This window comes from Callorhinus ursinus, unplaced genomic scaffold (genome assembly GCF_003265705.2).
Source record: "Callorhinus ursinus isolate GAN/ISIS: 27379988/994484 unplaced genomic scaffold, GSC_fseal_2.0 scaffold4, whole genome shotgun sequence".
Lineage (NCBI taxonomy): Eukaryota > Metazoa > Chordata > Mammalia > Carnivora > Otariidae > Callorhinus > Callorhinus ursinus.
The window spans coordinates 34,340,462-34,361,004 of record NW_027397066.1 but is presented as its reverse complement, the minus strand read 5'-3'; the positions used below and the strand labels follow the sequence as shown (position 1 = coordinate 34,361,004).

The 20,543-nt window shown below is 39.0% G+C and overlaps 1 protein-coding gene across 12 annotated transcripts in view; it reads right to left on the bottom strand.

Annotated features, from left to right (window-relative positions):
• Positions 1–8,326: 8,326 nt before the first annotated feature.
• Positions 8,327–20,543, bottom strand: part of LIMCH1 (LIM and calponin homology domains 1) — a 321,761-nt gene continuing 309,544 nt past the window's right edge. For all 12 annotated transcript variants that reach the window (XM_025887550.2, XM_025887555.2, XM_025887556.2 and 9 more), the window contains 3 exons: positions 18,436–18,544; positions 16,219–16,321; positions 8,327–11,205 (listed from right to left, as the gene is read on the bottom strand). In XM_025887550.2, coding sequence (XP_025743335.2) covers positions 11,180–11,205; positions 16,219–16,321; positions 18,436–18,544 — 238 coding nt within the window. In that variant the 3' untranslated portion in view covers positions 8,327–11,179. The remainder of the gene's footprint in view (positions 11,206–16,218; positions 16,322–18,435; positions 18,545–20,543) is intronic.

Here is a 20,543-nt window from a genome sequence, read left to right as displayed (position 1 = left end):
GTATTTTTTAAGATTTATTTATTTATTATTATTTGAGAGACAGCGTGCATGAGCAGGGAGAGGCGCAGAGAGAGAGAGAATCTCAAGCAGACTCCCCGCTGAGTGTGGAGCCTGACAGGGGGCTGGATCTCAACGACCCTGAGATCATGACCTGAGCCGAAATCATCAGTGGGATGCTTAACCGACTGAGCCACCCAGGTGCCCCTTCAGTGTCAGTATTTTAACAATTTAAATGAAATGTTTTCTGAAAATGCAATTTTTCAATGGTAGAATGTTATTGTAATGACCATAATTTTCACAACTATTTCCCTATCGCTAGATACCTAGAATGTTTTCTAATTGTTTTGTCAATATAAATAACAGTGCGATTTTAGTACAAAAGTACAAAAGCACAGGGAATATACTTAATACTGTAATAACATTATATGGAGACAGATGGTGACTACACTTATGGTGGGATGCACTGAATAATATATAGAATTGTCAAATCACCATGCTGTACACCTGAAACTAATATAACATTGTATGTCAACTATACTTCACTAACAAGTACTAAAAACAAATAAATAAAATGTAAAAGTGAAATAATTTAGAAAATAACAATGTGAGACAAGGATACTCATTATCACCATTTACTAGTCATCTTAACAATACAATAACACATGAAAAAATGAAGGTGTAATTGGAAAGAGACAAAATAATCTTCATTTGTAGATAATGATTGACCTCATAGAAGATGCCTGAGAAACGATAAACAATGTGTTACAACTAATAATAGAGTCCCACAAAGTTGCTCGTCCAAGACTAACATTAAAAAGGTAGTATTTTGGGGTGCCTGGGTGGCTCAGTTGTTAAGTATCTGCCTTCAGCTCATGTCATGATCCTGGGGTCCTGGGATCCAGCCCCACATCGGGCTCCCTGCTCCACGGGAAGCCTGCTTCTCCCTCTCCCACTCCCCCTGCTTGTGTTTCCTCTTTCGCTGTATCTCTGTCTGCCAAATAAATAAATAAAATCTTTAGAAAAAAAAAGGTGGTATTTTTGTATACTAACAAAACCAATTAGAAAATTATAGTCTATAAGTTCAATTTTGATCAAAATCCCAAGAGGCAATTTTGAGAAACTTTACAGTTGACCTGAAAATTCATATGGTGGAGTAAAGTCCAAAAATGACCAAGACAATTTTGAGAAAGGAAGGAAATTTGCCCTTCAATATATCAAGGCTTAATCTCAAAATATACTAATTAAGAAGTGCAATATTGGTGTAAGGATAGACAAAAAGACCAAATGGAATAGAGAAATGTCCCAAAACAGACTCTCAGACTTATGCAAAACAGCCTCTCACAGAAGTGACATTACAAATAAGCAGAACAAAGGATGAGTTATTTCATAAGTGGTTCTGGGAAAACAGACTATCCAAAGGGGGAAAACATTAGACCCTACTTTACTTGATTAAGATCCAAATGTGAAATTCAAAACTTTAAAAAATTTTAAGAGTAGGTAGCAGAATATCTTTATAGGATTGTAGTGAAGGATTTCTGAAATGAGACTCAAGAAGCACAAAACATGTACAAATATTCATATATTTACTATGTCAAATTAAAAACTGACTGTTGAAAGATATGATGAAATTCACAAGACAAGCCACAGATTGAGAGAAGCATTTGAAATGCATGTGATTGATAAAGAAGTAGGTTCTAGAATCTTCACAAAATCCCTAAAAAGTAATAAAAAAAAAAAGAAAAGCAATTAAATAGGAAAATTGTCAAAATAAATGAATGGGCAATTCACAGAAGTGAAACTGAACTGCTCAATAAAGATGTGAAAATATGCTCAGTTTTACCAGTAGTCAGGGGAATGCTAATCAAAATGATGAAGCACCATTTTCCTCCCACCAGACAGGCAAAAATTAAGAAGCCTGACATAGCCAAATTTGGGGGGATGGGGGAATGGATCTTCCACACATTGTTACCAGATTAGTAGAAACAATCACTTTAAAAAGCAGTTTGGAGGGCGCTTGGGTGGCTCAGTCGTTAAGCGTCTGCCTTCGGCTCAGGTCATGATCCCGGGGTACTGGGATAGAGCCCCGCATCGGGCTCCCTGCTCAGCGGGAAGCCGCTTCTCCCTCTCCCACTCCCCCTGCATGTGTTCCCTCTCTCGCTGTGTCTCTCTCTGTCAAATAAATACATAAAATCTTTAAAAAAAAAAAAAAGCAGTTTGGGGTGGCGCCTGGGTGGCTCAGTCAGTTGAGCATCCTACTCCTGATTTCAGCTCAGGTCATGATCTCGGGGTTGTGGGATCGAGCCCCACACTGGGCTCCTTGCTCAGCAGGCAGTCTGCTTCAGGATTCTCTCTCTCCTCTCCCTCTCCTCTCCCTCTGCCCCTCTCCCCACTTGCTTGTGTGCACTCTCTCTAAAAAAATAAATAAATCTTAAAAAAAAAGCAGTTTAGGGGCGCCTGGATGGCTCAGTTGGTTAAGCGACTGCCTTTGGCTCAGGTCATGATCCTGGAGTCCCGGGATCGAGTCCCACATCGGGCTCCCTGCTCGGCGGGGAGTCTGCTTCTCCCTCTGACCCTCTTCCCTCCCGTGCTCTCTGTCTCTCATTCTCTCTCTCAAATAAATAAATAAATACATAAATAAAATCTTTTTAAAAAAAAAGCAGTTTGGTAATATCTAGTAAGACTGAAGGTACTCAAAACAGAACTTATGAATAATAAAAAAATAAAAAGGCAGTAAAGTTGATATTCCCAGTGTACACTTGACAGCATTCCCCCGCTCTGACCCCAAATCCTGAATTTTATATTATTTCTCTGCTTTGCTATACTTTTATCACATATTATGTACCTCCCGGGAGACTCTAATGCTTAGTTTTCTATTGTCTTTGGACTTTATGTCAATGGTGTCACAGTGTATGTCATATGGGGTGTCTTGTTATTTTTAGTTATGTGCTGCCCAATTGAGCATGTGGCGGCTTATTATTTTAGCCTATTATTTTTTCCTGAGAGTCAACCAAATGTATGTGTACACTTTGTAGTTTGCTCATTTTTCACTGCTCAGATGAGATGGCATAATTTATATCCAAACAGTGCTGAGAGGGTCATTCTTGAACATGTCTCATGGAGGACATTTGTGAGAGTTTTTTGAGTTTCTCTAGAGTTTAGGCTAAGGTAGTTACGTTTTGGAAGTGGAATTGCTACATTAAGGGGTATGAGCTTCATCAGTTTCACTAGTTAATGCAGAATTATTTACCAATATATATTCTTTATTTTTTAAAAGATCTTATTTATTTATTTGACAGAGAGAGAGACAGCAAGAGAGGGAACACAAGAGAGGGAGAAGGAGGCTCTCCACTGAGAAGGGAGCCCAATGCGGGACTCGATCGCAGAACCCTGGGACCATGACCTGAGCTGAAGGCAGCCACTTAACAACTGAGCCACCCAGCCACCCCCCAATATATATTCTTTAAAAAAATCTATTTCACACCACCTCTGCAATCTGGCAACCACCATTTTGTTCTCTGTATGTAAGAGTGGGGTTTTTTGTCTCTTTTTTTCTTTTTTTTTGTTGTTCATTTGTTTTGTTTCTTAAATTCCATATAGGAGTGAAATCATATGGTATTTGTCTTTCTCTGGCTGACTTATTTCACTTTAGGACCATCCATGTTGTTGCAAATGGCAAGTTGTCATTCTTTTTTATGGCTGAATAATATTCCTCTGTGTGTGTGTGTGTGTGTGTGTGTGTGTGTGTGTGTGTGTGTGTGTATACCACATCTTCTTTATCCATTCATCTATCAATGGATGCTTGGGTTGCTTTTATATTTTGGTTATTGTTAAATAATGCTGCAATAAACATAGGCATCAATGTATTTTTTTGAATTAGTGTTTTTGTTTTGTTTTGTTTTGTTTTGTTGGATAAATATCCAGTAGTGGAATTACTGGATCACATAGTAGTTCTATTTTTAATTTTTTTTTTAGGAATTTCTATACTCTTTTCCACAGTGGCTGCACCAATTTGCATTCCCACCAATGGTGCATGAGGGGTTCCTTTTTTCCACATCCTCACCACTTGTTTCTAAGTGTTTTTTATTTTCACCATTCTGACAGGTGTGAGCTGATATCACAATGAGATAGGAAATGAGATTAGGAAAATGATGAGTGATGTTGAGCATCTTTTCATGTGTCTGTTGCCTATCTGCATGTCTTCTTTGGAAAAAATGTTTATTCAGGTTCTCCACCCATTTTTAAATTAGATTAGTTGTTTTTTTAGTGTTGTCTAAGTTCTTTATATATTTTCGATATTAACCTCTTACCAATATGCATTTTTATCAGCAGTGTTTGAGTTTCCATTGCTTCATATCTTCACCAATGCTTGGTGTCATCAAAGCTTTAAATATTTATCAATTTGGAGGGCATAAAATGATATCTCGTAATGGTTTTAATTTGCATTTTCTTCCTAATGAAATGGAATATATTTTTGCTTTTTCTTGCTGTTCATATTTTCTATGATCTCACTCTTCAGGTTTCTTGTCCATTTTTTTAATTGACCTATTTGTATTTTTCTTACTGATATTTTGAAGTTCCTTATACAGTTTGGATACTAATTCTTTGTTGGTTGTACCTGTGACATAACTTGTCTTGGTTTGTAGCCTTTTAAAAACTTTTTTTGTGATATGGAAGTTTTTAGTTCTTAGTATAATTGAATGACTTTCTATCTTGGGGGTGTGGGAGAGTCTTATCTTACTGTTGTTTTAATTTATATTTCTTTGATCACCAGTACAGTTGAACATTTTTTTCATGTTTACTGGCCATTTATATTTCTTTTATGTCCAGCTTTTTAATGTCCTTTTGCCCATTTTCTATTGATTTGCAAAGGGCTTCTTATGTTGAAGAAATTAACCTTTGGCTTATTTGTTGGGAATAGTTTCCCCAGTTTTTCATCACTTTTAAATTTTGCCTAAAATTCCCTTTATTATGTATTTGAACATATTTAAACCTATCATTCTTTCTTTTTTTTTTCACTTAACACTTTAATTCATCTGGGATTAATTTTATTGTGTAGAGGTGACAACTCTTCCTCCTTTAGCCACTGATTTGTGATACCATTATTATTATACACTAAAATTTTCATGCTTATTTGGGTCTATTTCTGGGCCATATACTTTGCTGTGTTAATTATAATTAGTTTATTAATTCTTGCCCAAGATAAGTACTTATTTTTATCTTATAGTGAATTTTACTGTTTGGTAAGGCAAATTACCTTGATTATTCCTCCTTTTCTTGGATCATTTCAGAATAGGCATTCCACATTTCGCTAATCAAACACTCCACTTGTTTCCCAGAGTGTTATCATATAAACAAGGTGTAGCTTCTTAGTCTTCAAAGTATTGGAAAACATGAAATATTATCACAACTTCTCATGGATTCAGGAGGAACTGCCGAATGCTCCAGGATCAGAGCTAGGGATAGTAATTCATGCTGGCTCATAGAAAGTGGGAGTGTAGTGCTGGATAAAATGTTTATGGGGTTTCCTAGAGTTATACTTCAGTCACTTTCCAGCCACAGTGTTTTCTAAACCAACAGGGCCCACTGAAATAATTCTCTGGCTCCTTGGTGGACAATAAAGAAAGCAGGTTTTCATGGATAATGTCATTATTCCTGCTGGAAAAATGAAATGCCTTGATTTAATATTGTCAGTGAATCTGTTAGCAGTGAAATAATACTGTGACATAGGAATCACTTTGCTGTGCCCTCAGGGTCATCTCCCCATCGGAATGGTTAGAAAGAGGCCCTTCCTTTGTTCAGGCCTTTGCTGTTGAGTTTGAGAAAGTGGAGTTCCCACTGTGAAACAAAGGTTGGGCTGGACAAACATGTTATCAGACAGGCTACTTTTTCCCAGGTCTGGGTACCGGATCTGGGGAGGGTAGAGAGGCTTTGGGAGTGTCGTGTGTCAGGGCAGAGGTCAATGGGGTTCTCTCCAGGAGGGTGGTTGGCTGGAGAGCATCCTTTCCAGCAAATGGTAAGATGCCCAATGTCATGTCACAAGGGCCAGCTCTCGTCTCTCTTCTCAGAGAAAGAAATCAAACCTTAAGAGGTAAAAATGGAATTCTAAGTCCATTTGAGAATTTTTTAAGTATACATTTACTATAAAAAGAATGTTCTGCTCCCCATTTGAGTGTAGATTAAATTCTGCCAAATTCCAGCTATGCTCAGAGGTCCTCCTAGTAGGTCTCATGTGAGGTCCTGGACACAAGAGCCAGGCACAGTTGAATAGGAGGTTTACCTAGTTCCCCCTGGTTGGAGACAGTTGGTGAAATACAGAGTTATTTAAAATTTTATACTCATCCAGAGTAAGTCACTTATTCCTCTTACACCTCATTTCTCATCTATAGAATAGGGAGGTGTATACATACATGCCAAAAAATGCCTTTTTTTTAAAAATTTTATTTGTCGGCGATAGAGAGAGCATGAGTAGGGGGAGTGGCAGGCAGAGGGAGAAGCAGGCTTCCCACCGAGCAGGGAGCCCCATGCGGGGCTCGATCCCAGAACCCCAGGATCATGACCTGAGCCGAAGGGAGACGCTTAACCGTCTGAGCCACCCAAGCACCCCAAAAATGCTTTTTGATAAACGAAACAATGCTGGAACAACTACATTTGATGAAACGATGCTCAAGAAGTTTAGGGAAAGTTCTATTTTGTTATGTATGCCCATTTTCCTGTCCTTTTGAGTCACTCAGAAGAAAAGAGGAAACTATTAAGAGGAAGGGCATGGTTCGGCAAAACACTGAACATGGGTGCTTCTAAAATAGCAGTCTTTGTTGAAAATACACAAATAATGCTGCATGAAAGTGTTATGAATCGTAGCAATACAACCGGCTGATTGATGGTTCTTTGAGCTTCTTTCTTGGAATGACCCAAGACATTCCGAAAGTAAATATTTTCCTTAGCTATTTCTCGATATGTTTGTCAAAGGAAATGACGCTTAGGAGAGCAAGTGTGTAGTAGCTGACAGGAAAGCCAAGAGAAGATTTAATCGTGGGTTGCAAACGGGTGGCCTCCTGGGAACGAACTTAGACTTGCAGATGTATTTTGTGGAGCCTCACAAGTTGGGTTGGCACACATTGGGAAACGTTTTGAATCGTCAACATTTAAAAGTCTGGAGATTTCATATGAAAACAATTGCCTGGACTCAGGTAGCCGCCTCCTTCTTTAGACAGGACTGTTCATTTGTCAGTTTGCTATAGTCTACACCACGGTATTACCCACTTGTGGTTCCTATTTACAGTGCATAGCTGGTCCCTCCAGTCACTTTGAGTACAGTGCATAGCTGGTCCCTCCAGTCACTTGAGTTATGTCACCTGACATAGGTGATGCCAAAGAATGGGGAGGGATCCTTTGTGGTCTAAATTAGGACCCTACAAAGACGTCCTTAGGTCTTGAAGAAAGTCAGTGGAAAGAAAGCTAGTTCAGCTGTCTTAGGTAGAATGTTATTCTTTTGGTAAAGACATTCTCTAGAGAGCACATGTTGTGATAACAAACTTCTCTTTGTTTTGAAATGCATTGTAGTTGAACGGACTCTCATTTAAGTAACAATGGATATATGCCCCACTCCGATAGCTATTCAAACTCTCTTAGGAGAGGGAAAGAAGTCACTTATCTATGGAAACAGTAGCAACTACTAGCTGCCTACCACCTTTGGCAAAAAGAACCAGAATACAAATTGGGGTGGCAATTAGAACGTTGCATCTTAGGGCGATGGGAGCTTTCACAGAATTGGCTTGCTATTACCACCACCACTTGCAAACCTGGGACCGAGGGCCAGGCTTCGTACGTGTGTATTTTGGAAAGTTCACAGCATCAGCAGAAAGCCTCTGTTTTGCAGCAGATTTCCTGGTTCAACAATGGAGAAAAAAGCCTTCAGTGAAATGACTATACATATACAGTGAGAGGGAACATTGGAGAAGCACTAAGGACAGTGGCAGAATCTAGCGACTTCGCTAGATTCGTTCTCTCCGGCCGTGCTGGAAATGCACCAGCATTTGGTTGTTTCAACTAATTTCCGCCGGCATTTGCAGGGTCTCTCCTGGTGATTGTGTGTCTCATTTCAAGGAGTTTGAATCCTTCAGTGGAAGCAATTCCTGAGCGCTAAGTTTGGTTTGCCTTAATAGTTGACCTCAAAAATGCATCAAGATGCATATGCAAATATGCTTCATTGCCGTCATCTGACTATGAACCCCAGAGCGAAAGCTACAAGAGAGAGAGCTTGATTCGCTCTTCCCCAAGTAAGAAAGCTGACCCCTCCACCCTGCCCCCCAATGAATGGAATACAAAGTTGATTTGAGTATTTTATTTATAAATGTACATTTACTATAAAAGCTGTTGCATTTTAGACAACTTTTAATTTTTTTTTTTTACTATTTCTCAGAGGCATTTTAGAATAAATATTTTAAATGAAGGTTAGTATAACTGATATAGAACATTGGCCCACCCAGAGCAGTAACATCTTTTGGACGGACTCACATATGAGGTGGATCATTTCAGTTTGTTAAGTCTTACACTGTGTATAGATAACTATAATATGTATTGCATTAATAACACTACATAGAAAGAATGAGGAAATGACATGAAAGTTTGCTAGTGAAAAACAGAGTTTCCCATTTTTTCTTAAGAAAGAGAAAGGACTAGCTTTTGGAGTATGAGGGGAAAAAATCAGATACATTTCCTCAGGAGCAATAAATCACTCACTTGCCTCAACTGTTTTTTAAACAAACGCATTTCCAACAGAGCTCAAGAGCAGCGCATTTGTTCCCCCGGATCCCGAAGATTATTTGAAAAGAAATAGATCATACTCGTTACGCTACATTGGAAAAAACAAGAACTAGTCTGCCCGAGCTGCCATGTAACAGACTCCAAATGAAATATAAATCAAATATAAATAGAAACAGTTGGCAATTAGAATTTAGAAAATGTTGGAGATTATTCTGCGCTGGTGACTACTGTTCATTATGGGAAAGCACATTGCGCAGTTGGAGAATGGGGCTTTATTTTTCTTGACTCGATTCAGGCTTCAATACATGTACAATGAGTCTCACTAAGAAATATGTATAAATGGATTTGTGAAACCAGAGGAGAATGTGCAATATTCATATGATCCTTACATAACAGATGGAGTTCCACATGTAAAAAGTATTCTATAAAAATCGGTTATGAATGATCATATTGTACATGTTTTGTGCATTTGTGGTAAAGTACTCTGCTAATACCATGCAAAGTGTAAACATCACATTATCAAAATATTTAATAAAACATGCAGGTGGTTAATCAAAATATTGAACTTAATCTGTACATTTTCAAAACTTTTTACTTTTTACTTTTTCTATTTTTCTTTCTTTTTTTAATATATATATTTTTTTTCCTCTCAAACAGCAAACACCTCCATGAGAAGTCTTGGTGACTTGGAAGTGACTTCATCTCTTCAATGTACTGCGTCCATAATTCATCACTGACTATGTGCAACAGCTTCGCATTTTCTAAGGCACAATTTTTTAATGAAATGATGTGTAAATTTCAATCTAACAACGGCTCATCCAAATGACAAAATGGTCAAGATACCTCCAGTGGCTGAGGAAATTTCTGCACTTACATGGAACCCGCATGCAGAGAACAGTCTAGCATGTAAATAAATAATTGCTAGCCATACTCGATAAGACACAGAAAAAAAATTATTGCTTACATAAACAGAAAAACATCTACTTGATCTCCTTTTATGACTACATTAACCTATTAGGAGTATATCCATAGTCTACATTCACAAAATGTCATCTTCACTTATTTGCCATCATTTTAAGGCAGAATAAATAGTTCCCCTTTCCCCAGTCTTAAAGAAAACAGCCTGGAGATCTAAAACATGATGCTTTTTTAGTAACTTGAATCCTTTCTTGGCCAGCGGAAACTCATCACACAGGGCAGACAATAACCCAGCTCGCCACAAGAGCTCCACTCTAAACTTCTCCATGAGCAAGGTCCAGAATTGCAGAATTGTGTTGATGATACAGGAGAATGGGAGAGAGCAGATGTCCACTGCGGTGGGCCAGGTGCACTGGGAGCTGGAGGTTCTTGGTGATTGCACATCAGTGGCTTATCCATGACATATGTCACTGGATTCTAGGATGCTTTGCTTCAGACACCTATGCTTCGGGCCCTCATGGACAACTTGCAGGCAAGGGTGAGCCCTGGTCACACCTCACGATGGGCTGATCTTGATGAGAGCTTCCCTAGGCCTCCTACAGAGTCTCTTATTCAATCTACAGCCCGAAGAGAAGCAAGCAACAAAGCCCTCACGGCCGTCACTGACCCACCGCTCTTCTGGAGATTAAACTTCTTCACAGATTTTGGTAATAACTTTGGAGACGATGACTGTAATATTTCCCTACGGTTTCTTCCTACCCTTGGGCAACGTCCCCACAGTGTAAGTCTGGCTGATATTGCAAGGGTTCGCTTTATTGGATGGGCCAGCCTCTATGAATCACAGAACTTCCAAAGCACACAAAATCTAATACTAACGGTGCAATAATTTATTGGTATGACTTCTACCTCCAAAGGTAAGTAACAAATGTCTCGGGATTATAGTATATATTATCAGACTAGCGTCTCTGCATTAAAAACAAGTTATAGCTCAGAGCTCTACGGTGTGATTTTTAGTTTCTGAAATGCATGAATCGTATGCTTCTGTTAGAAGACGAAAGATCTCAAATTGGCATGTCTTGCACTTTCTGCAGCTCAATTCTGTAAACATGAAGTGTTTAATTCCTAGAACTACTGAAACAAAACAGGATAATTGCATCATTCATCTCACGAACTCTCAGAGAAGAACACATTTGAAACCATAAGCCTGTTGGCTCACGCTAAGACCGTTTTGTGAATTACAGGATCATGACACTTCCGTATTCTTTTGTACAGACTGTGCAAATGTAAAACCAAAATGTAACAAAAATCAAAACCAAAACGAAAAGCTGGGAAGAACACAAACGCTGCGCTAGAGAAGAACAGAGAGCATCTTTTAGAACAGCCTTTCCGAAATTAGATAAATGCCAAGAAGCCCCTGCACTTGGGATCTGGTTAAACGGTCGCCAGGGGACACCCTCAAGAAAGAAATGGTGAGTGATCTGGAAGCTCGAAAACCACGTCACAATGTTGTGGGCTGGCCAGCACCTGCGACAAAGAACATGGGGTAACATTTGGTTAGAGGACTCGACATTTCTTGCCTCAGAGCATTTACACATTTCCAGCATCAGTAATGACCTTTGCCCAAATCTCTTCTCCCTCGGAGAGGGAATCTGTCCCCCTCTGCTGCTCAAAGTGTGGCCCAGGGAAGAGCAGTGTTGGCATCACCTGAAGCTTGTCAGACATGCACTCCTGAGTCCCATCCAGAATGTAACAAGGAGCCCTGGGGAGTCATCTGCCCTGACAAGTTTGGTTGAAATCCTCTGGATTTCATCCTTAAACCAAATCATCTTCGTTAAATTTTCTACCTTGTCTTCTGGGGGTAAATAAGCAAGAAAATGATCTCTCTTCTCTGGTCCTTTAGGTTTTGGTTTCTCTATGAATAAATACATTGCAACAGGAGGACTCATACAAATAGGATTGCTAGATTTAGTAAATAAAGATACAGAACACCCAACAAAATTTGAGCTTCAGGTAAACAAATTAAAAATTAAAAAAAAAATTTTTTTTTAGTGTAAGTATATCCCATGGGATATTTGAGATATACTTGTGCTAAATCCTGACCATGCAATATTTGGGACCTACAGTTACTTAAAAAAAAAGATCACTGTTTATCTGAAATTCAGATTTAATAGGGCAAAAATATTTTAATATTGTATGTTATCTGGCAACTCCATCTAGAAGGATGGTTTGGGTTCCATATTTCCTGCTGAAACCTTCACAAAGTTTCCCCTTCATTGGAGGCACTAGAGTTGTAATAAGGCAATCGCAACAGTGGAAAAGACCCTGGGGATTTTGCGTTAAATGCATTTCACCAGAATGAATGATGGAACAGACACAGAGACACAGTCACCCAACAACCAAGGACAAATGGCATGAGTTAGCCACGGGACCGGACGGCTTGATTGGTGCGGTTTTGCACTTCCAGTCCCATTTACATATGAACTTAAAAACTGTTTACATTGCTTTCAGGAATTGCATTTTAATATGCTGTTATGCTTTTTCTCCCCTCCAAGAGAAAAGTTTCATTTAAATGTGACTAGTTACTTGAAGAAAATAGGATTATATATTCAGGCTTTGTTATTCCACACAATGAAATTATTTTGTTTCACTTAGAATGCCTGTGATGTAAACCATCCCTTCCATCTACCCACCCCCCCCAACTCAGATCAAAATCAAATAAAAAAGAAAGAAAAATGATTTTTTAGTCATTTCTTTCCATTCTGACTTTTTTTTTTTTTTGCTTCTGGGATATACTCAACCAATTCCAGTGTGTTTATACTTCTTGAGCCAACTATTATCCCCTCTGCTAATTCACTCTTAAGCTATATATTTTTTTCTTCTGATACCAAGAAAGAAATGAACACTATTCTCAGACATGCTGGTCATTGTCACTGTCAAGTGTTAAGTAAAGTTTAGCCCAACATAATATTTATCTGGAAAAATAAACATGAGAAAAGAGTTAGGAAACATTGAAAAAAACAATTGGAAAGAAAGTGGTCATCATTACACAATATTAAACATATTAAGAAGCTATAATAATTAAACTATTCAATACTAGAGAATAAATAGGTTAATATGACATAATAAAACATCCAGAAATAGATCCAAACATTTATGGGAACTTAGTTTATGAGAAAGGTGGCATTTCAAATTAATGAAAAAAAAAGGGATTCTTAAGTTATATTTGCACAACTGCTAATTGGCAGTAAGTAAGTAAGTAAGTAAGTAAATAAATAAATAAATAAATAAATAACTAAATAAGGCTGGACATCTGTCTCATTTCTTATCCCAAAATATATTTCTGATGATCACATAGCTACATGTGAAAAAGAAAATAAAGAACAATTCTAGAAGAAATCTCAGCTAAATCCTTGGAGTAGTTCTTCTAAGCAGGACACAAAACCCAGAATCCAAAAAGGAAAAAAAAAAGGTATGTTTAATTACCTTACATGAAATTCTTTTCTATGAAAAAAAGTTCACAAAGTAGAAAGACCAATGACAACTGCAATAAGCAGCAAATATAAAATCAAGGGAAAATGTCTTTAATTTACAAAGAACCCCTACAAATCAAGTATCAATAGAACCACTGGCAAAGGATAGAGAAGAAAGATAAATTTTTTATAGCAAAAAAGAAATAGAAATGGTCAATAAACATATGAAAAGACGTTCAAACTCCCTTAAAGACATACAGGTCAAAGCAATGCGATTTTCCCTTCCACACGCAACACAGTGGAAATTTATGAATCTGATGTTATGGAGAACTGACATAGGACACGGAGAGAGAAAGAAGCTCTCTTATGCACTTTGCAGGGAGAGTACACTTTTCTGGAAGATAATTAGACAAGGTGTCTGAAAATTTTAAAAGCACACGACTGTTAACTCAGCAGTCCCACTGCTCAGAATCTACCCTACAGAAATGCTTTCAACTGTTCGTGAAGACATCTGTACGTGGATGTTCACTGGGGCCTTTACAAAAACATATTAAAACACTGGAAATAACCAAAGTGCCCATGCACAGAGAATTAGTTTGAAATTATGGTAAGTCCACACGATCGGATTGTATTCAGGTATTAAAAAGGTATTCAAAAGAATGAGGAGAAAGAATATGTTATATGAGAAAATTGACAAAAAAAAAAGAAAAAATTACCATAATATATGGTTAACTTAAACACAAGAGCAACAAAAAGTACAAACACTATGTGATTACCTTCGTGAAATAAAAAACAGAAGGTAGGCAGATTTGTATCATATGCACGTGCATGCGCGCGTGTGTACACATATACAAACGTACATTCTAAGAAATAATGAGAAAGTGATTACAGTGCTTAATTTTGGAGACTTTCACTTTTAATTTGGTATCTTTCTAAACAACCCAATTTTCTAACCTTATACCACTTATAATTATATTGACTTATTCCTCTGAATGTTTACAGAAGTCATCTAAGGAGAGAAGTAATAAGCCTTCTTGCTTTCTTCTTAGTATCCAAAAAAAGAACACCTAGTAAAATATTTTATATAAAATAAACAAAAAATCATTTTAGTCTACCTCCAAATCACTTTGTTTTTTATCTTATGAGGCTAATATAATTTATAACCTCTTGTAGATGATTATAACTCCATGGTTCTTGTCTTTAGATTTGGAATTAATAGCAGTTAAGGCCCTTTTTATTTGTATACACAAGAGAAAAATTGCTGGCCTAGATCCAAAAAGCTAGTTTCCAAAAGAAGTGACAACGAATCACACACTCTCTCAATTAAAATAAAAATCTGGATGAAAACAGATCACTGTCACCCAGAGGTGGGTTCAGGTTTGTTCTCTGCTGATAACCTTCAAGCACTTTAAATTATGAAAGAAATTCAGATTTCCAGTACTTTTCAAGTCTCTCTCTACAGTCCTTCAACATAACAGCGCCCTCTTCTGGTTCCAAGATTCACATTCATCTGATTCACTGAGGTTGGCAAAAAATGTAATTTGTACAAGATGACAGTTAAAATCACTTTGGAATCTGGGAGAAAAGGGCTCAGTTTTCCATTGTAATGTGTAAAAATAAACAAATAAAAATCCAGTTTAAATAAATATAATATATATATTATAGATGTATATTATACAACTTATGTATATATAACTTATGTATATATATTATATATAACATGTATATATAACTTATGGATCATACATGGTATACTATTTTATTTGTTGCTAATTTTAGTTTTCTTTACTATTTATAGCATGTTTTACATGTATAGTACATAGCATAAAGTTGATATCAATATTATATACTATATCAATATTATATATTATATAAAATTAATATCAATACAATATATATAATATGTGGTCTAAATAGTTCAGTTCTGAGGGCAGCAGCTCAAAGTTGGAACTGTTTTGACTTTAAGTGTTTGTCATAGATCAAAACCACCTGGGTTTAATCTAATTCTTATTTCCCATTATTTTATTAAAAGAGGCATATGCTTCTCTGAATTGACTAAATCCATAGCAATAAAACAACTTAATTTCAATTTCACTCTTCAAGTCTTCAGTCTTGCAGATTTAGAGACCCATGTGAGAAAGACTAAAGATGTTCCTTCACTTACTTTGAGAAATAATAAAAGAATCTTGAATTTCAAACTCCATCTCTTCACTTCCGTTGTTTTCAAATGAAGAATTTCTAACTGAAGAATTTGCTAGAAATCTCCCCACCAGGAGGACTGTACTTAGGATGGAGGGAGGATTCAGAGGTGAGCCCCTGGCTATTTGCAGATTTTCTAAACAGCCGCTGGGCAACAGCGCCCCCTGGTGCCCTCAAAAACCAACACGAACCTTCTATGGTAGGAGACCCAGGCTGCTCAAAGGAGCTTCAGGGCAGCACAGATTTGTTAAGCTCTGTTTATGTACCAAGGTATTTTGGAGGAGTGTGGGGCAGGGATTCACAAAGAAGTAGAACCTCTCATCTTGGTTCTGAGGGAACTCTCAAGTTAGTTGGGAACAAAACCAGACCGTGTCACGAAACTCCTGACTGTAGGGCCTATGGATGTTGAGGCCATGGTGCTTGATTTGATGAACACTGGAGAGCCATTCTTCACACTTAAACCAGCCCAGGTGGTGCTGGTCTTCTAAAGATAGGCCTCCACAAATGAACAGTGTTTCACAGACCTTGTATCTTCCTTCGATCTCACCAAAATCTCCATGTGAGCTCAAGCAACGTCTCGAACTTGGTCTACAGTTTTTTACCTCCCTGGTGTATTAATGGGTAAAAAATAACTTTTCTGGATAAAAAGAATTTGGCCACACTGTAACAGTAACTTCCAGTAAGAAACAAGTGGTAAATAAGGGTTATAACATTATTGTTTCTTTTACCTAAGTTCTAATAAATCTTACCCTCCGAGTGGGTGTGTCAATGAGGAGGAACAGTTGAATTTCTAAATTGGGTCCTGTAAAAGGCACGTGATCACACCCACTCATCTCAAGGCAGCCTGTTCCTGCCCCCTGTTACTTACTTCTGGATCGCATGTAGCAATCATTACAGTTTAGAAGACCATTTCGAATCCTAACATCCGTCCCACTCACTGCATCTCCAAGCTGTCCTTTACAAATTCCACACTGTAGGGCAGAAAGAACAGAAGTTATAAGGTACACAAGGAATCATTTCTTTATAATGCTTAGTTACGGTTCACACAAATATGCAATGATCATTTCTACAACCTCCACATTTGTTGAGCACCTACTACTACGTGTTAGATGTTGTACCAAGAGCTGACTCACAGCAATGATACGCTTTTAGCATTTTACCCCAACTCCTTGCATTTTACAGAGGACGACACTGGTTCAGAGATTCACAGACTTCCCAGTGTTGTAAAGCTGGTAGGTGGTGTCAGGTTGATCCCAAATCAAGATGAAACATCTCAATCAAGATGGAACCACCTTTTGAAACAGATGACGTCCTCAGGGTTTTAAAGAAACACACAGCCAATGAATTATCAATTGAAACTTGTTTGTGAATAATCTTTAAATGCTTTCCAGAATTGTTGGTGAGTTCTACCAGATCAGAATTAATAGGAAATAGCTATTCGACCTTACATTTCCACGTTGAAAGCAGTAACACCCAGTGGTACAAACCCGCTGGGAATAGAACGCCTTGCAGCAAAGTCAGCCTGAGTGCAGAAGGAGGCACTGGTTGGAACAGAGAAGGTGGCAATGGAGATTGGTTCAGAAGCCAGGCTTTTGGGTAGTGGGGGAGGGTTAGGACCCAGCTCAGGAGAAGCAGATTCATGCTCTGGGGTCAGCCGGGGGTAGAGGAAGGCTTCATCCAAATCATGTTATAAGCTCCATTGACTTCCAGGGTAGGGGATAAATCTAAGAGGCGACGTGCCTTAAAGTGTCAGATCAGCCCTAGGAAGTGAATCATTAGAATAAAGGCTTTGATAGCTAAGAAGGCAAGTCTCCTCTCCCTTGAGAAGCTGCAAAGACTCTTTGACATCTGGACTCTTTCATGTTCAGGGAAAGTCTCTGAGAACAAACTGTGGTGTTGGAACACATTATCTTGGCATTGCCAGGAAATTTTAAAAAGTATATTCTTTGAGCCTCAAAACACTCCTAGACAATTTAGCGTATGCATTATCTAGCTTCATTTTATAATGACAATATTGATAAACTGAGTCTAATTAAGTATCCATATTGTATTTTGCCCATGGTAAGCTTCGCTTTCCAGTAATTATTGATATTATTAAATTAATAATTTTGAGACTTCACTCACTTTCTCTTAGCTTATAGGTAAAGTGGGAGTTATTTTAAAACCAGGCAAGTTTACTTGATAGCTGAAGAACCTACCGACAAAGAAACTGAACAAAATTCGAGAGGGCAAGAGAAAGCATGCTAGCTTGATGAAGAGAAAGAAATGACTCTTACTCAGAGTTCGAGGGTTTAGCTTCAACATGAGATATTAACTTGAATTGTGTCCATGAGTGAAAAAAAAAAAAGAAAGAAATGCCGATATAGTCCAACTAGTAAACTTTATAATAAATGAGGTAGAAGTGGGTCACCTCCTTATTAAGCAGGAGATGTGGGACAAGGACCTCGGCCTCCTCATTTCCAGTGTATCGGCCAGTTCATTCATCGACAACTACTGACACCATCTCTGCTAGGTTCAGAGGAAATCACGGTGAGCTGGACAGATATGGCCCCCGCCCTTATGGAGGTGATGGTGTATTCGAGGAGATGATAATTAAACAATGAAACAAGCGAGTGGTAAGGACCAGAAAAGGCTCTCTAAGGACTGTAAAGGCAACTGACTTAATCTGGGGGACAGGGCAGCTTCCCAGAGGGAGTGATACTCAATCCGTGATTATGCACATATTCATCTGGAGACCTGCAGTTAGGCAACTAGCTATTAACCACTTAATTGACAGAAAATCTTCCATTCAAAGAAAAAAACCTTTGTTGTGAAGTCACAAGAGTGTCAGAAGCGGCAAAGACGCTATATCCCAGACACACTGCACAAATCCGTTTTGCTTCTTCTAACCTGACGTCCCAGAGGGACGTGTGAGAGGAGAGTTTCATCCTGAAGGACGGGCTCTGTGAACACTTCTGTACGACCTAGAGGGGCTGGCCTCAAGAGCAAAGGCCGTCAGGATTTCCGGGAGGGAATTTCTCAGCACAGAACGATGCTAGAAGATGCTAGAAGACATCACTCAGAGAGGAGAGTGGTGCGTACGTACCCTAAAGCACTGGATGTGGAAGTAGAGATGGAGGGTCTCGATGATCATGGCAGCTCCTTTGCCCAGAGGGAGCCCACAGGACGAGCACAGCTTCTTCCCACTGATGGACCTGGGTTTCAAAATATACGTGGTAACAGAATGTCCATTTAGAATAGTTGGTGAAATGCACTAACATGTAGCCTCATGCAAAAAAACAAAAACACAACCATGGATTTAAAAAAAAAATGTTTATATCATGAACGCAATGGCAATTGCTGAACTGATAATGAACACGAATTAAGCATCAGATACAAGTTGCAAGCAAACTGCTAGACTAAATACAATAGGCCTCCACTGTGGCATGGAATTTGGTGTGTGTGTGTGTGTGTGTGTGTGTGTGTGTGTGTGTGTGTGTGTGTGTGTTGCAGTTATCTGTTATAGGAAGTCTATGTTGTGTCTATTCAACCAGTGATTAAATGCCTTGAAAATACTCCATGTACTTATCATATGTTTTCTTAAGGCCTAAAAGATAATCCAATTTAGCTCCACTAAGGTTTCAATGTTGCTTTAAGATTTTCTATCATTGGCTCATTGGCCCACGAGGGCATTTCTTTTCACTTATTAAGAAAAAATTGTTGTGGGGCGCCTGGGGGGCTCAGTTGGTTAAGCGTCTGCCTTCAGCTCAGGTCATGATCCCAGAGTCTTGGGATCGAATCCTGCATCGGGCTCCTTGCTCAGCAGGGAGTCTGCTTCTCCCTCTCCCTCTGTGCTCTCTCTCGCTCTCTCTCAAGTAAATAAATAAAATCTTAAAAAAAAAAAAAAGAAAGAATTGTTGTTGTTTAAAAATAGAGGCAATTGTCGGGGCGCCTGGGTGGCTCAGTTGGTTAAGCGACTGCCTTCGGCTCAGGTCATGATCCTGGAGTCCCGGGATCGAGTCCCGCATCGGGCTCCCTGCTCTGCAGGGCGTCTGCTTCTCCCTCTGGCCCTCTTCCCTCTCGTGCTCTCTCTCTCTCTCATTCTCTCTCTCTCAAATAAATAAAAATCTTTAAAAAAATAAAATAAAATAAAAATAGAGGCAATTGTCAAACAGCCCAGTAGGTACCAGGCAGACTTGGGACCCACTCCCTGCTCTGTCACCAAGTTCTATGATCGGGTGCAAGGAACACACTTTGGGTTTTCCTTTCACTTTTAAAATGAGAGGACTGGATTAGATGGTCTCGACCTACCACCTCTTCTAGTGCAAACACTCTTTGGGCTCCATAATCTGGGCACTTGCTATCTCTCTGTGTTGGAAGCGCCTGGAGGGCACGGGCTGCATCTCCCCCATCTCTGTCCCCCTGCAGCCTCTACTACGGGGCCTACCACCGGACTAGAACCAGGCCGCAAAGACTGACACCGGGGGAGAGCACTAGACGGCCTCCTCTAAGGCAGCTTTCCCACAACTGAGATCAGATCACAGTGATGCTTACTGTCTGGAAAGCTCTTGGAATCACACAAGAAATTTTTAAATATGGAATTTCATTCAAAAGCCAACAGAGTACGGATAAACTGAAGAAACAGAAAGGAAAACAAGAGAAAAGAGGAAGGGTTGCTCCGAGCAAACTCCATTTATTAAGATTTCCCTCTTACCTGGTAGTAAAATGAAATTTCTAAATCAAAGAAAACCTCTGAGTTCCCACTACATTTGTCTCTCCAGTGAATGGGAACTCAGGCAGCTTTTAAGAATATCATGGGGCCCGATTAATGTCCAGAAGCCATCGTAACAGAGCCTGAGTGGAGGAAAGGGAAGGATGAAGTTTCATGGCTAGTCCCCGCCTGGTCCCCTGTAAGAGCCATCAGCAGACCCTGCCCAGAAGGCCCGGGCGAACTTGGAGGGAAAGGCGCCGGCTGAGGAGCCCAGCAATTGTCTGGTGGATTTTATTATTAGATTCTGGGTTCTGCACAATGTAATTAAAGCCCCATGGCCACAGCCGTGCCAACATCATACACTTGGCTTTTTCTATCACAGGCTGAGAAAATCTGCAGGCAGATGGGGGATGTGTTCTTTCCTCCTGTCTGTCTGTCTGTCTGTCTCTCTCTCTCTGTGTGTGTGTGTGTGTGTGTGTGTGTGTGTGTGTGTGTGTGTGTGT